Here is a 15893-nt window from a genome sequence, read left to right on the forward strand (position 1 = left end):
CAGGTAGGAAGTACGAGGAGGGAGCCGTCTACACTGCAGACTCTATGTATATTTGAAAAAAATGTTTTCACTGCATTTTTTTTCAGCTTGTATCCTTTATATGATGTCACGTTGTGAGCCATTCAGGCCAAAAATTGAGTTTGAGCTTTCAAATCACTGAGCGTTTTTCTTTTTTTAAACAATACCGCCCACAGAATGGTACCGTTGATGACGAAGAGGCCAAATGTGATGGTGACAACAGAAACAGAATCAGAACTTGTTCTGAGCAGCCAGGACACGAGTCTTTGTCCTGGCTGCTCAGAACTTGAAAATAACATTACCGTAGTTTTAGGACTATAAGTCGCAGGTTTTTTTTCATAGTTTGGCCGGGTGAGCGACTTATATGTGAAATTATTAACACATTATTATATAATGTCACGTTATTTTCACGTTGACAACCGCAAGAGGGCGCTCTAGGCCTGTGTATCTCTACCTGCTACTTCTGTACCTCTGAAAATTGGACGTAGAAGAAGAAGCGGCGCATCGTCTTCCTCCGAGGTTGGCGGAGCTGTTTAGAAGTGACACCGAGGATGAAGATTTCATTGGATTTAGTGATTTGGAGTGACACTGACTGTTTGGTAAACTTGTTAGCATCTTCTTTATGCTATAGTTATCCGAATAACTGTTAATATGTTACGTTAACATACCAGGCACGTTCTGAGTTCGCTGTTTATGCGTCATGTAACGTTAGCTGAATGTGTTACGTGAGCATACCGTAAACCTATTCAGCCTGTTGTTCTCTATTCTATTTTTATTTTAAATTGCCTTTCAAGATGAAATGTCTGTTCTTGGTGTTGGATTTTATCGAATAGATTTCCCCCCAAAAAACGCAACTTATACATTTTTTCCTTCTTTATTATGCATTTTTTGGCTGGTGCGACTTATACTCCGGAGCGATTTATAGTCCGGAAAATACGGTAAAAGGATTAAAAGCGATGAAGTAATGTCCACACAAACATGGGTTTGAAAAAAATGATCTAAGTTTTCAGGGCATTCTTTTTAGCTTCTTGCTTTTTAATAGAATTTTATTATAACTGTTATTTTTTACATTTTATTTTAGTAAAATTATCTGTGTATGGGTGGGATGCATATGAATTCATTAGACTTATGATGGAAAATAAAAATAAAATTATCTGCGGTGGAACACACACACACACACACACACACACAAATAAATGACAAAAAATGTCGCCCTTGGCTCACATCTTGTGTGATGCAAAGTGTCCTTGCCTCCACCTCAATAGAAAAATTCATTCCATTTTGCCTCTGTTCCTCAAACATTCAACTACTTGTTTTTGTTTTAGTTCGTTTTGTTTTACTAATTACAAAACAAAACATTCGCTATCTGATGTTTATTAGTGATGGCAAAATGGTGAGAAAGTAAAGTAAAAGCAAGAAGTGCAGAATAAACAGATGAATACACTGCCGCTGGATTTTTCCAAGTCCACTCCCTAGAGGTTGTTGTTTTTTTGTGGGTGTGAATGTGTGTGCTTTAAAAACATGTTTCTGTCCTTCTTTCTCACACACACACACACACACACACACACACACACACACACACACACACACACACACACACACAGCAGACCCCCTGCTAGCTCTCTGGCAAACAGTCATAAATCTGTCATCAGGAATGAAGCCATAGAGCTAACCCTGTCTGGATAAACAGCCATCCATAACACGGGCGAGAGAAAACACACACACACACACACACACACACACACACAAACGGCCTATTTGGTGTTTGGATCGACAAGTAAATACACAAGATCCATGCATGTGTTCAGTGCAGATTTATATATTTGACAAAAGTCAAAAGAAAAATGACTGCAAAAAAGGCCGACAGAAAGATGAGAGCTGCCATCCAGTAGGACTGTTTGTGGACGCTAGGAAGGTATCAGACGCCCCCTACTGACGAATATTATTATAACCTGATGTCCTAGTGACAATGAACAATTTAGGATTAATACGAAAGGTTGTGTATTCAACCTTAGAATATGATTTTTGGATGATCCTATACATGTTTTTAAATGAAATATCTTGGGCTGTGAGAAGATATTATAAACAAAGTCAGTACACCACCAATCCGAGCCGCAATCGCCCTGATGTTTTTATTGCATTCAGGCACAGGATTATTCAGATTATTGTCCTTAGGTTATTTAATCAATTCTGTGCCTCATCCCTGAAGACGCTGTGCGCAGCATGGTTATTTACTGCATTTACTAAGGGTATTTTACAGTTGACAAAGATTTATTGCATAAGAAGAATAAGACTACAAGCAGTAGTTGTTTTTCCTAAGAGTCTGAAATTAATAAAGCAGTCTTATCATATTGTTTTGTACTATATATATATATATAAATGTGTGGGTGTGTATTGGAGTTCAAAAATATACATTTAAACATGATTTTAAATTTCTTCAAATAGTTTCTGCTAATTTTTTGAATTAAAAAAATGAAATATACAAAAAATGTTTCATAAAAATGTTTTGAATAGCAGAAACACTTTTAATTCAAATAATTTTTGGTTACTTTTTCTGAACTGTCGAGACTGCGCACGTTTAGATGTGCTACAAAATGTCCCATTGTGCAGAGAAAGGTGTCAATGAACCTTCCTGGATGGATAAATAATGAATAAGAGTGTGTGAGAAAAGGAGAGTGCGCGTCAAGGTTATCATTAAGTGTTTTCAGTGTATAAACGTGTATTTAAGCACATGAACATGTGATCCATCCGAGTGTCTGACGTCGCATAATTAAAATACACAAAAGGGCAGAGAAGAATCACTCGTCCAGCGGCAAACAGTTTGCTTTTGCCAGCTTTTAAACAACATGCCAGAGCTGCCACGAGCCTGCCGGGGGCAACAAACAAGGGCTGAGCTCGCGCGCTCTCGCCGGCCTCACTGTTGCACAGCAGCACCCTTCAGAGGACGGCAAGACAATTACAACAAGGTTTTCTCTGTCCCCACAGCAAGGCTGTGAAAGAAACTAACATTCCGATTTTGAACATCTTGGACGATTTTTAAAGATTTCGAGAGACCTCACGCATGATGAGGAAAAAAATGGTCATGTTTGCTTACTTACTTACTGCTGCTACTTCATAGTTTGTGGCGTAGGACGGCAACGATTATTGGAATAATGTAACTACAAAAACCTTTTTCTAGCCAGGAAAACCTCACTGAGATTAAACATCTCTTTTACAAGTATCCTGGCCAAATGTCTGATGTTGGTCTCATGTTTACGCTCCGTGTACAGAAGGTAACGTATCGATGTTGTAACATCCCTGCAAGTTGTCAAAAATAGACTTAGCCACTAGTGCATTTTCGATCGCTTTATTAAAGAAACGGTGAGAAACCAAACGCACACTTATTCACGATCTCCCAACTCACACAGAGTAACTCCACACGCAGACTGGCTATTGGCTAACAGGTCAGGCAGTTAACAGCCAGCCAAGGCGACACTCTCACCCACTGACACCCACGTCACTCGCCAGACCAGGCCCTCCCTTTTAAAGTCACACACACTGAAAAGTCACAGATACTACAGTAGAACGTGAGGATGGTGACCCCAAGTGGACAAAAATAATACCTGCACCTCACATGTACGTTATATGGTTTATAATGCAAAATCTATTTTTATCCGAAAACTTGACAGAATAACTGACAGAATACCCAATTTAAAAAAATATTCGATGGCTGGAACCAGATGTATAAGAAGCGTTATCAAACAGTCAAAAAAAAAGCAGCTCAAAATTTGGCCCGGATTTCAGTATTTGTTTACCCTTTGAGGGAAAGTAGCCTAGTGATGACTAATTCAGGAAAGATGTAATAATACACACCATAAGAGGCTTTGCCCTGCAAAATAAGAGGTCTTACCTGGTGCGCAGTACATGTTAGCGCTGGCCTCTTCGTCACAAGACTCCTCCACATCACTCCAGCTACAGAAGTAAGTTAGATGAACGTGACCTGAAAGGAAAGATGGGGTTTTTTTTTAGCGTCTCGAACAGTCAAGTGTCACTCTGACTTTGTACTTCTCAAAGTGTTTGCGTAGCTCTAAAGCACTTCCTTCCACCCGTTCCTTTCCGCTTCCCTACAATCCCCTCCGTGAGCTGTTTCAAGCACACCGCCTCGGCGATTACTCCTGTTTAGCGGCTACCCGTTAACGCCATCATTAGAACTAATGGTGTCATTAGGTAGCCGTGGCCATTAGCCGGGGCTAGCCAGAATGATACACCGCACCACTCGTTGATGGACCCTTTAGAACAATAATTACCACAGGGGAGACTAAAACAGCCACTCAGCTAATTAGACGCTTGTTGATAACGAGGTGGAAAGAGATGATTGTGGAACGACGACAGAAGAAAATTGGGAGGAATCTGTGACCGAGTAAAACACGGTCTCTTGTCTTTATTTTGGTAGAGGGATCACGACTGATGGGTGGGTGGTCGCCAGCCAATCACACGGCACAAAGATTATGGAAAGTGACCCCCGCATACTTGCGGTTCAGCACCTGCGGATTCACCTATTCGCAGATTATTATTATTTTAATTATTTTGGGGCGAACTGACCCAAAAACGCTTATTGGCCGCAAAAAAAAAATATATATATATATATACACACACTTTTTTTTCCCTTTAATGTAATTATAATGGACGTCAATTATCCGCGGCGTTTCGCTATTCGCGAAATTGTTGCTCTCTCACCTTGGCGATCTAGGAGGATGTTGTTGGGATTGAGGTCTCGACAGATGATGCCCTCTCGGTGCAGAGAATCCAGCGCAGTCACGAGCTCGACGGCCCAGCATCGGACAAACGCCTCGGGAATACGAGCCCGGGATGCGGCCAGCGACATCTCATCCAGCTCCGCAAACAGCCGCGATACGTCTTTGTCGAATTTAACTCTGTCAGGCGAAACTGCTGCCGACTCCGCGTCGAACGCCAGCGATTTCTCACGAGCTTGCGGTTCAACGTTTGCAATCGCATCTGTGTGTATTGCTTTTTCACAAAGGGAGGAGGCCACCGGATGGCCTGGGCTGAGCAAAGAGTCACTATGGTGGCATGGAGGTTCAACTGACATTTTTTCTTTGTCTTCTTGTCCAAATGTCAAGCTGTAGTCGTCCCAGAGTGAGGTCAAGACGGATGAAGACGCAACACCGGGGTCACGATTTGCAGAGGCTGCACACAAAGATGAAGGCTGCCGTCCTTCCTCTCCCCCCAGCTGGCCGGGGAGCTGTAAAACATCCGGCTTGATGGACCTTTGAGGAGAGGTCGCGACCTCGAGGCCCAGACACAGCATGGAAGTTTCCAATTCCGCTTGTTGAGAGTCTGCGGCCACGCTCGTTACGGGCAGATTGACCAAGAGGTCCGGCGGATGACCCTCATCTTCCACTACCGCCTCTTTAAAAGAAATGACCGGCACTGACTCATTGGAACCTTTATCGCAATAATCTAACCCCCAAAGGTGAGCACTGTGGCCCTCGACCTCCGGAGCCAGCTCTTGAAACTCCTCGACGACCTCGGATGCGGAAAAGAGGGGGGGCTGTTTATGGGAGGGGGGCTGCGGCTGCTGCTGCTGCTCCCTCCAGTCGAGGCAGGTCACCTCGCTCGCGCTGTCTTTGCTGTCGATGCGGAAAAACTCCATGGGCGTGCGCTTGGACTGATCCAGAGACAGCGGCGCGTGTAGCACGTCGCCGTAGTCTCGCCCCTCACCGTCTCGCCTCTTGTCAGGCGAGTCGGCGAAAAAGCCGAGCTCCTGGCAGCTGACGGGCGACGCCAGACTGTCGTTGCTGAGAAGCGAGCGGCTCCGCGAGGCGGCGGCGGCCGCCCCGTTCGGCACGTCGAACGACGCTTCCTGCTCGCTCCTCGCCTCGTTGTCCTCCTCCAGCGCGTCCGGCTCCACTTTCTCCCGCTCGTACTCGTTGCAAAGTGTTAAATAACTGTTGGTGCACTCTTCCTCAGAGGTGGCGCCGGAGTCTGAGTGGGCTGCCGCTTTTTTGCCAAGCCTGGCGAGGAGGCCGCTTTTACGTGAGGAGGCAGCAGCCGGGTCTTTGACTTCCTTGTTTACATGTGGCACAGAATCCCAACCAGCGACAGGCCCACAGTTGGAACTAGCTGAATTCACGCCATATTGTGGCGTATGCACGGCTAATGTATGGCTCTTCTGGATGAAAGGAATGTCAAAGCTCTCGTCTGGACTGGAATTCCGCAGGTACTTCCCAATGTGGGACCACAGCTTACCACCTGCAGAGCAAGGAAAAGGATAAAGGGATCAAATAAAAAGGCCAACATTGACCAATGAGATGCAAAATTACAGGAAAAGAAACTCGCATTGGGTAGCACATTGGTCTAGCGGTTCGCACGTCAGTTTCATACTTCTGAGGTTCATTGTTTGAATCCACGTTCCTCTCGTCAATACTTTGACATTTGGATTTTTTTTTTTTTTTAAATTACTGAATGTGTCACAATTGAATCTTTGCTCATGTTGAGGACTGTTAAATATACTGCACATGCACTCCACTGCATCAAATCGGGATGCTATTTTAAGTATACGTATCGTAACACGTTTCTAGAGTGGATATACAACGTTTACACACCCCTGTTCAAGTGGCAGGTTTTTGTGATAGGAAAAAGAGACCAAGATTAATCATTTAAAAATTAATAACAATAATCCATGAAATGGACCCACGTTTCAAAGCCAGCATCTGTAGCAATTAAATGCACATTTAAAATAATATTATTTTACTCTTTTTTTTTTTTTTTCATCATTGACAAAAAAAAATAATTCAACCAATTATTGATTCAGATAAATAAAAATAAAAAAACAGGATTACATTTCAATCAACCAATTTCAACTAAATTAACAAATAAAAGGTAGGTTTTTAGTTGGCTGCATTTAGCCACTGAATCAGATTAAAGAACACAGTGTGACCTTTCCTGCGCTACACTCTTCCCTGACCCTCGAATAAAAAAATTGTTCAACTCAATAACAAGTAAGGAGTACAGCAATGGTGAGGCTTCAGTGCATTGCAAGTGTTCACCCACACACTGAAGCGCCACAACCCATACGCGAGAGAGATGTAAGGAGGCCCAGGTGTTGGCATAGCTAATGAAGCGCGGCGCCACCTGGTATCAGAATAATGACCTGTGACACACACCCATCTCCATCAAACATCTGTCTGGGACAAGGACAAGCGAAGACGAGCGTAACGCGGGAGGCCAAAGATGAAGCGCCTCACCCTCGGCGTGCTGCAGCAGGAGGAAGACGGTGTCCTCGGAGTCGATGAGCTTCTTGAGCTGCACCATGTGGGGCACGGAGCGAGGCGTGATGGTTTTCTTCAGTCGGCCGCAGTCACTGCTCTTCCTCAGACCCTGGTGGCAGACAGAAAGGGGATTGTAGAATCTGCTATGCTGTTTGCAAGCGCCTCGTCACACTGTACAACAGCGAACGTCCATACATTCACGGTTGGTAAACGCACCTATTTGCCGATTTTTGGGGGCAACTTTTATTTGCTGAAAAACTCACCTAATCACCAAAGCCATGTCTAGTACAAAAACATTGCTTTGGCGCCGTCTTGTGGCATTGCACGGAATTATCAACTTTCCGGCTGGGCATCGATTTACAGTTGCGCCGTGATATACGACTGACCCGACTTACGAGAGCTACGCGTAGTGTATTCAAAACCACAGAACTTTGCCTTCAAGTCCGTTAGCTAAATGCTTAACACAGAATGGGAAACACCATAGATGGGCTAACAAATAGCATCTATGTAGTGGTGTCGTAACGCTATAAGCAACAAATATTTGAAAACAAAAAGTGCAGCAAAACATGTAGACAGACAATGTAACAATACTCACATGCATATATTTTTTATCCTTTGCGAAAAACAATGAAAAACACCTCATATTGCTGCAGATTACTGAGTCACTTATAGTTTTAGTTTAGTTAAGGATATAGTTTGTATTATAATGACCCCTGGTAGCCAAGTCCCGCACACCAGGAGGAGCCGCCATAGATTAATCACAATGCAATCTTGACATCTATTTATGTTATTAAATGAGTTTCCTCCGCAGGGTGTCCGGGCTCTCCCTTAGCGAACGGGTGAGAAGCTCGGTCGTCCGGGAGGAGCTCAGAGAAGAGCCGCTGCTCCTCCGCATCGACAGGAGCCAGATGAGGTGGCTCGGGCATCCGTTTAGGATGCCTCCCTGGTGAGGTGTTCCGGGCACGTCCCACCGGGAGGAGACCCCGGGGACGACGGAGAAACTACGTCTCTCGGCTGGCCCGGGAACTCCTCGGGATCCCCCCGGATGAGCTGGAGGAATTGGCTGGGGAGAGGGAAGTCTGGGCGTCCCTGCTATAGCTACTGCCCCCGCGACCCGACCTCGGATAAGTGGTAGACAAATGGATGGATGGATGGATGGATGGCATATTTCTCATTGCAAAATCCCCCCTCAAAGATGTAACTACTGTATAAGATGTATTAATACTTATGTATGTGGATGGAATTGTGGCAAAGGGGAAATGTACCATTATCGACTGCTGCCAGCCATGCCCCGACTCAAAGTCACGGGATCCATCATGCCACGTAGCGCTTGCGACTTTCAAAGATCCCCACAAATCTCGCACATCAAGCTCACATTGGCAGCAAGTATCTGCAGATATGTCCGTTAATGAGCGTGTGTGCGTGCGTGTATCTATGTGAAGTCATCTGCGCTCGCGCTGCGCGTTGACATCTGGCACACGTCTCACACCTGCGAGCAGAGGAGCTGACAGGGACGGGCCCATTAGAATCAATTACGGCGGTCACACACACGGGCGTCTGGCACACTTTACGCTCCCAGTCAGAACAACCGCCATGCGGGACACACACACACGCAAACACACTACAGTACACTTACTTTCACGACGAACATCTCTCGTGTTCTCTTGTCCGTGACCAAAAGAACCTGTGATGGAAGAGTGTCATTAATGGGCAGGTTCTGAACAGACACACACACACACACACACACACACGAGTCACACGATGACATCGTGGTCCTGTTGTTCAATGACTGGCTCGTATTCCACAGGAGAGGGTCACTGCAAAATAAATGTCGGTCCCTAAATGACACTGGAAATGAGGGGATTAACCCATCAGGCCCAGCGGTGTTTACCATGGCAATGTCACAGCCACAAAACACTGATTTAAGCACATTAGGGCTCAAATTATTAGCTGATTAGCCGAACAGATGGGCACAAACAAATGCGTTTCAAGTCAATTATTGAGCAAAGACACACGACATTTAGAATTTTAATCGTCGACATTGTGACAGTTGGTCAATTTGATTTCAGATTGACTTTTTTTCAGTTAAAATAAAAGTAACAGTTCAAATTGAACACATTTAAAGCGATTACACACAAACAGAACACAATTAGATTCAAACTTTTTTTCAAGTTATGGTTGAAGGAAACAATCAGGAATGTAAATCTTTAGTGTTTTTTTACATATAGTTTCAATATATTTGAACTTGTAATACTATTTTAATTTTATTTTATTTTAATTCGAGTACATGTACGTATTTTACATATTTATTATGGAAAACGCACAAAATCCCATCATGTTGGTCACGGTGTTCCTAATATTGATAATACAATATGTACATAAAATATGATAAACTAAGAATCTCAGACACATCAAAACTAAAGAATTACTGTTTTATTATTATATGAGGAGGATTTATGATGCTGTAATCTTTTTGATTCAATGACTTTTCGTACGTGTCAACTGTTTCAATTAGTGAGCAGATGTCGCCGACGCCACCCTTGAATCTCGACCTTCCTCTTGCATGCGCCGCCAGTATTACAATTTCAAAAAGACTTCCTTCCTGCCGCTGCTTCTCTTTGACATCTTCATTTTCGCCGCTTTTCTCTCCCACCATCATCATCGCTCTGGCGCTCCATCATCACTCTCTCTGGGGAGATCTGCAGCATATGTGCGCGACCCGGTGAGTGCGTCCGTACGCGTGTGTGCGGAGCCGGCGCGATCTCGCCGCGTGACCCTGGCTGGGACCAAACAGGTGCAGGCTAAATGGATATGAATGTAGATGTGAGTAAACAGAACGGTGGCGCTAGCCAGGGAGCTAATATAATTAAGACACAAACATCAGGGAGTGGCGGGGGGGGGGCGAAGGGTGAGGAGCTCTCTCCATCTGTCTCTTCTGTCCCCATTAAAAGTGAAAGGCGGAAGGCTGCGACAAGGAAGGGAAGCCGGGCACCATTTTGGGATTGCTGGAATTGTGAAGCTGCAGTTAAAGTGATCGAGTGCTGAACTTGCGCACATCTACAGCACGCTGGTCTTGTGTCAACATTCTCCTTAGGGTTTGCGCGCGCGTGTGTGTGTAGGATGAGCATCATTGATTCAGTGTTGTGTGCCGCTCTCTGAGCCGCTTGCCAAGTCATTTCATGGCTGAGTGGTGAGGTTGCTTCGCCGGCAGCTGGCTGACAGAACCAGCAACCCAAACTGACCTTGGTGGTCATCATAACTGCTGTTAAACGTGTACACACACACACACACACACACACACGCACAAGCTCTCTCTACTGCATTATCAAGTAAACCTTCTGTGTTTTATTGCTGTTGAAAAGACGGCTAAAGGAAGCGAGGCGATAGGAGGATGGATGGATGGATTTTGCCTCAGCACAAAAAGTGTTTTCCATCAAACAATGGAAGATCGATTCCCCTCCCCCGTGAATATGCAAGGGACACTGAATCGATGATATTATTATATAGGAAATTAACATTTTTAGGGGGGGAATCCATTAGTAGTGAAATTTGCGTGACGACTTGGTCCCTAACCCCGCAAATAGCGTAATTTTGTTATTCATATATGACAGAAAGCATTTTAGGAGATCCTTAAGCCCGTCGCTCAACTCACCTTATCGATGACGCCCACCACCCTGTAAGCGCCGAGATCGTCGGAAAGACTTTGCTGGCTCCCTCTGTTGGTGGATGCGCAGCACTGCGCCCCCATCACCTGCTGCCAAAACCATCCCGGTTCAGCGAGATCATGTTATTCCGAAGAAAAAATAAAAAAAAAAAGATTACAAATAGATGAGCTATATTTGCTTATGGCTCACCGCTGTTTGTGTAGATCCTTGGCCCATGTTGCTGTGAAGATGCTGGCTGGATATTTGCTCTGCTCGCATCAGGTACTCAGCGGTCTTCTTCTTCACTGCCTCTCGCCGCGTGGGGCTTGGCTCGCCTGCAGTGTGATGTTAGTTCACTTAGAACAAGACTTTGTTTTAAAGTTTGTGACAGGAACTACGGGTGGGCCCACAAAAGGGGTCAAGGAATTGATTATTACACCTATCGCAACTCTGGACCAAACTGACCTTGAACACCTTGAAGGAGCAGGTCCACTCCGCTGCGGTAGAAGGCGAACGCCGCCTGGTAGTCCTGATCCTTCTCCTTCTGCACCGCCACACGGATAATTTCGCCGGCTTTGTCCAGGTAGTCCGCCTTCAGCTTCTCCTTGAGGCCAGCGGCTTTCTTGGAGAACAGCGACGCGCGGCCGGGCCGGCTGACCTCCGGTTTCGGGGCCGGGGAACCGGGAGCGGGGGCGGGCGACGGGGCGCCGCGGCGATCGTGCAGGGAGGGCAAGCGGGGACTGCTGCTGCTGCTGCTGCTGCCGACGCTGGCGGCGCCCCCGTGCGGGTGGTTCGGGGACGTGCGGCCCGAGGCCATGCCATCGTCTAGCTCGGCCAAAGAGTCGGTGTCCACGGCCAGCGAGTTCAAGTCGCTGCTGTCACTGGACGGGCCTGGAAGACGTGGACGGGAGAAGCGTACCGACACTTCAGTATGAATAGCAGCTCTAATCGGATCAATAACAGGAATAACGCCATAGCTACCTCCATACTCTGATGTGATAGTCAAATCTTCACCACAACCGAGGTCTCTTTCAACTGGGAAAGAAATCCAAATTGGCGAGGTTTAGTCAAATCAACCTTTGTCTTTTCCGTCTTTGTTTGTGCGTCACAGGTGAGCTGGAGCCTATCCCATCTCGGGATGGGAAGTGAGAAGAATTTAGCAGATTCCCAGTCCATTAGCGATACTGCTTATCGTTCCGATTCCTTATTGGTCAAGAGAATGAAAAAATACACCTGGGTTTGTTTGCTTTAGCTCTTCAACAACTTCAATTTTGGACAATAGACACTTGGTGTACCAGTGTGCCCTCATAATCTGTCATGTTTTCTTGGGGGGGAGTATCAGCTCTCTTTTAATCCCTAAGGTATAAATATGTATTTATTTACACAGGAAAGCGTCTGGCTGTACAATGCAATAGATTATTTTAACTAATGCCCATGTAAACACACTTAATCCTGTATACACTACACAGCACAAACTAGGCAAATACCAACAAACGCCACTAGATGACGGTATCTCTCTGCAAACACTTTATTACCGCTCCAGTACGTGAGTAGATTTCCATTTTTGGTTTTGTTTTATCATATAGCGGTTAATTTATCTTCGTACCTGTATGAACAGGTAATGAAGGTTTTATGAAGGCAACCGTTTAGTTTTGGAACTAATTAATTCTCTTTATTATATGTATTACTCAGCATATTCACGATTCATGGATATGCACATTTTGGGGGGGGGGGGGGACTTATCCACTGTTATTCACTGAAAAACTCATTACTCCCCGTTTTGTAGCCATGTCTAATATAAAAGTATTGCTTTGTCGCCATCTCGTGGCCAAGGATATATGACGACGTGAGAGGAGGAGCTTCATTTTGACAGGCCATCGCCCTGTCCACCTCTGATTGGATTCTTTCGTTTTTAGCCATGCCACGAAATCATAAGGCCCATTTTCTTCTTTAATTGAGTCTATGATGTATATTACAAGTGGATAAAATGAGTAGAAAACACATTTTTGACACCCAATGACATGAGTATGGAATCTTGTCTCTCAGCATTCACTCGATTGAGAGGAATCGTAAACGTGACCACCTACCGTCCGAGCTGCGGCCGGACAAACCGTCGGTCAGGAATTCGCAAAAGGGCTCGGACAACGGTCCGATGAGCTCCGAGCCGTCGTGGACTTCGCCTCCCTGGACGACACGCGTCAAAACGCGCCCGGTCATGTTTTTGGATCGGGGTTCCGCGTGCGTTAATTGACGCGAACGTCTTACCTTGAAGAACTCCTGGATGTGCTGACTGCTGTAAAGAGCGGGAATGTTCGCAGAGAACTGCAGCAGATCCTCCAAGCGCTGTCTCCTCTCCTCAATCACTGCCTCATCAAAGCGACCTGAACGTGAAAGAGTATAGAGACGGCAACTGTGAGCTAACACGCATTCAATCAAGCCGCAAATCACTGCCTGTCTGCAGCGTCACTCTGCTGTGCATTACTTCTGCAGCTTCAGATAACATCATGGGGAAAAAGATGGTACTATACGACTGTATTGTATGTATAGATTGCATACTTGAACAATGGACATAAAACTTTCTGATATTGATTTTCTTGTTAACAGCATCACACACAAAAAAATTTAAATACAAAGAAGTTTAGCGCCACACCAAAAGAAAAAAAAAGAAAAAAAAACTAAGCTAAACTGTGAGGCAGACGTTCTAACCAGTCGCCCACCGTGCCGCCACAAAATTGGATTATTACGAGGAAAAAAAAGTGATAGGTTTACAAGAATATAAATGGAATACAGGAATAGGAGAAAAACTATTATAGGGGGAAAAAATGAAACTAACTTGAATAAACATGGAATATTATGAGAAACACGCATGAAATTTATGAGACTAAAACACAGGCATGTTCTTTCCTTATACAGCATTTTTCCAGGATAGAAAATAGCAAACACTGTGATATCTTACAAAAAGAGCAAATTTTTTTTAAGTAGTTTAGGAAACTTCACCCATGAGTTTCCAAAAAGTGCATTTTTAATACCATCTAAATACCATATAAAATGAAGAAACAACTACGCTTGTGCGACTGAGCGATAGCATCAAACATCACCACCTAACATTGAGAAAACAATCATTTGCCACTTTTCTCTTTTTATCACTTTAAAGAAGGTCAAGACCAAGATAGACATTGTAAAACATAAAAAAATGTAAAAGGAGCCAAAAACTGTATTTTAAATAGTATCAAATCGTATATGAAGGGTACTTACCAAACACTTTGGCCTTGGCAAAGGGTGGAAACAGTTCTGACTGGCTACAAACGTTCTTGTGCAGCTGCCAGAGGTTGTGGTGAAGTTTCCGAAAGTCGCTATACCTTTTCCACACCGTTATCTGGAGAACCAGTGGAAGACCTAAAGTTGAGATCCAGTTGCTCCAATCTTTTCTTTACTGCTGGTCTGCAACAAACTGGGCTCACTCCCCTGTTGAACTCATTCTTTCTCAAGACTTCCGGAAAGGCAGTAATTGACAACATGCTGCAGGCATTAGCACAAGTTCCGGGGAAGAGTAAATTCCTAAGCGGACATCTTTACTGAAAAGTCTAACCTGCTGAAGAAATGTGTGCTTTGTAAGAGTGCAACCCAGTGAGAACTTCACCAATTTAAAATGTTTGCATGTCTTACCTCTTGGACGTCCTCTGGGTTGTTTCGAGAAATGATCTGTGTAAAAGCAGAAGAGGGGGAAGGAGTCAGGATGAAAATCCAATTGTTCTTGTGAGCTCTGGTACAAATACGAAGAGGGTGGGTAACAATGGATTCCTTATATAGTGAGTGACACTGGGAAGATGGAGACATCACCCAACAAACTAAAAACAAATAAAGTTCAAATATAGTTTAACTGACAAATAAACTCTTGTTATCTTTCTATCTAATCAGTCATGGCTTCAAATTTTGGGCTGTTAAATTACGTGTTTCTTCTGCGTTTCACCGCTACGCAACTTTCGTATTTCTCCATTATGTACATTATCAATGACGCGTTGTTTTTTTTTTCTCCGTGTATTCACGCACACTGCTACGCAAATTTCCAATTTCTGGTCTACTTACCCGAATGGCGTTTCCTCTGTATTCCTGACACACCGCTACGCAGATTTCGCATTTCGGAATATATTAATTCTGTATGTATCGTAACGGTAATATTGGAACAAGCCATTCAGTTCACTCAAACAGATTCCCCCCACCTTAATTATCCAACCCAACCTCCTTATATTCTTGAAGTGTAGCGTTAATTGTGTTTCTTAGTGTGTCATTTAGCTACGCAGTTCACGCTTGGCTATGGGTCAGGTTCATTTACGGTCAGGTTGGCGAATGCCTTTTAGCAGTTACATAACCAACGAGGGCTTCAAAAAAAAAAAAAAAAAAACATTGGTATTTTACGGAGGACAATGACCAGAGTGCCACATTAAAAAAAAATTAAAAATACCAACACTGGTACGTTGTCTTTGACATTACTGGGCGTTTGCATCATATTAGCTCGACTAGCTTAGCTCAAGCTAAACAGCTAGCTGACCCGCAGCTAGCATTGTTAGCCATAGCTGCCAAGTGGAGTCGTTCTGCGCCCACCACTCACCCGAGCGGTGACTTTGTAAACTGTGTATCCTTTCCGGTGCTTCGTGGGGTCGGTGACGGTATAAAAACGAGCGAAATCCCCGCTGTCCCGCTGCGATATCATTCTGATAACAACATTGCCGAAAGCTAGCAGCATCCATTCACTGTGACAGCGGGGGCGAAAATTGAGTGGGAGTGAGACCTCAAACTATGACCAACATCTATGACACTGTGACGTATTCAGAAAGATGTACTGAAACGCTCTCGCACTCTACAGAGTACAGATTTCTCCCCCTCACATCCACGACGAAATCGCTTTTACATCCACTAATGAGTTTACCGCATTCACACACAAACTGTTTCTAGCTCGTTT

The 15893-nt window shown here is 44.5% G+C and overlaps 1 protein-coding gene across 15 annotated transcripts in view; it reads right to left on the reverse strand.

Moving 5' to 3' along the window:
- rps6kc1 (ribosomal protein S6 kinase polypeptide 1) overlaps window positions 1–15838 on the reverse strand; it is a 79850-nt gene extending 64012 nt beyond the window's left edge. For 6 of the 15 annotated variants that reach the window (XR_009785383.1, XR_009785380.1, XR_009785382.1 and 3 more), the window contains exons 1-13: window positions 15543–15838; window positions 14600–14635; window positions 14189–14329; window positions 13199–13314; window positions 13021–13117; window positions 11915–11968; window positions 11399–11824; window positions 11144–11268; window positions 10942–11043; window positions 8926–8973; window positions 7266–7398; window positions 4735–6270; window positions 3908–3997 (exon numbers count right to left, since the gene is read on the reverse strand). Coding sequence is in view for 9 of the 15 variants with exons in the window: in XM_061753412.1 (XP_061609396.1) it covers window positions 3908–3997; window positions 4735–6270; window positions 7266–7398; window positions 8926–8973; window positions 10942–11043; window positions 11144–11268; window positions 11399–11824; window positions 11915–11968; window positions 13021–13117; window positions 13199–13314; window positions 14189–14329; window positions 14600–14635; window positions 15543–15681 (3043 nt within the window). In the remaining 6 variants the exon portion in view is untranslated. Of the gene's footprint in view, window positions 1–3907; window positions 3998–4734; window positions 6271–7265; window positions 7399–8925; window positions 8974–10941; window positions 11044–11143; window positions 11269–11398; window positions 11825–11914; window positions 11969–13020; window positions 13118–13198; window positions 13315–14188; window positions 14330–14599; window positions 14636–15019; window positions 15306–15542 lie in introns of those variants that run through there. The other 9 variants (XM_061753412.1, XM_061753407.1, XM_061753408.1 and 6 more) reach the window with 8 other exon arrangements.
- Window positions 15839–15893: the final 55 nt, after the last annotated feature.

The sequence above is a fragment of the Phyllopteryx taeniolatus genome, chromosome 18, assembly GCF_024500385.1.
Source record: "Phyllopteryx taeniolatus isolate TA_2022b chromosome 18, UOR_Ptae_1.2, whole genome shotgun sequence".
NCBI classification, from domain to species: domain Eukaryota; kingdom Metazoa; phylum Chordata; class Actinopteri; order Syngnathiformes; family Syngnathidae; genus Phyllopteryx; species Phyllopteryx taeniolatus.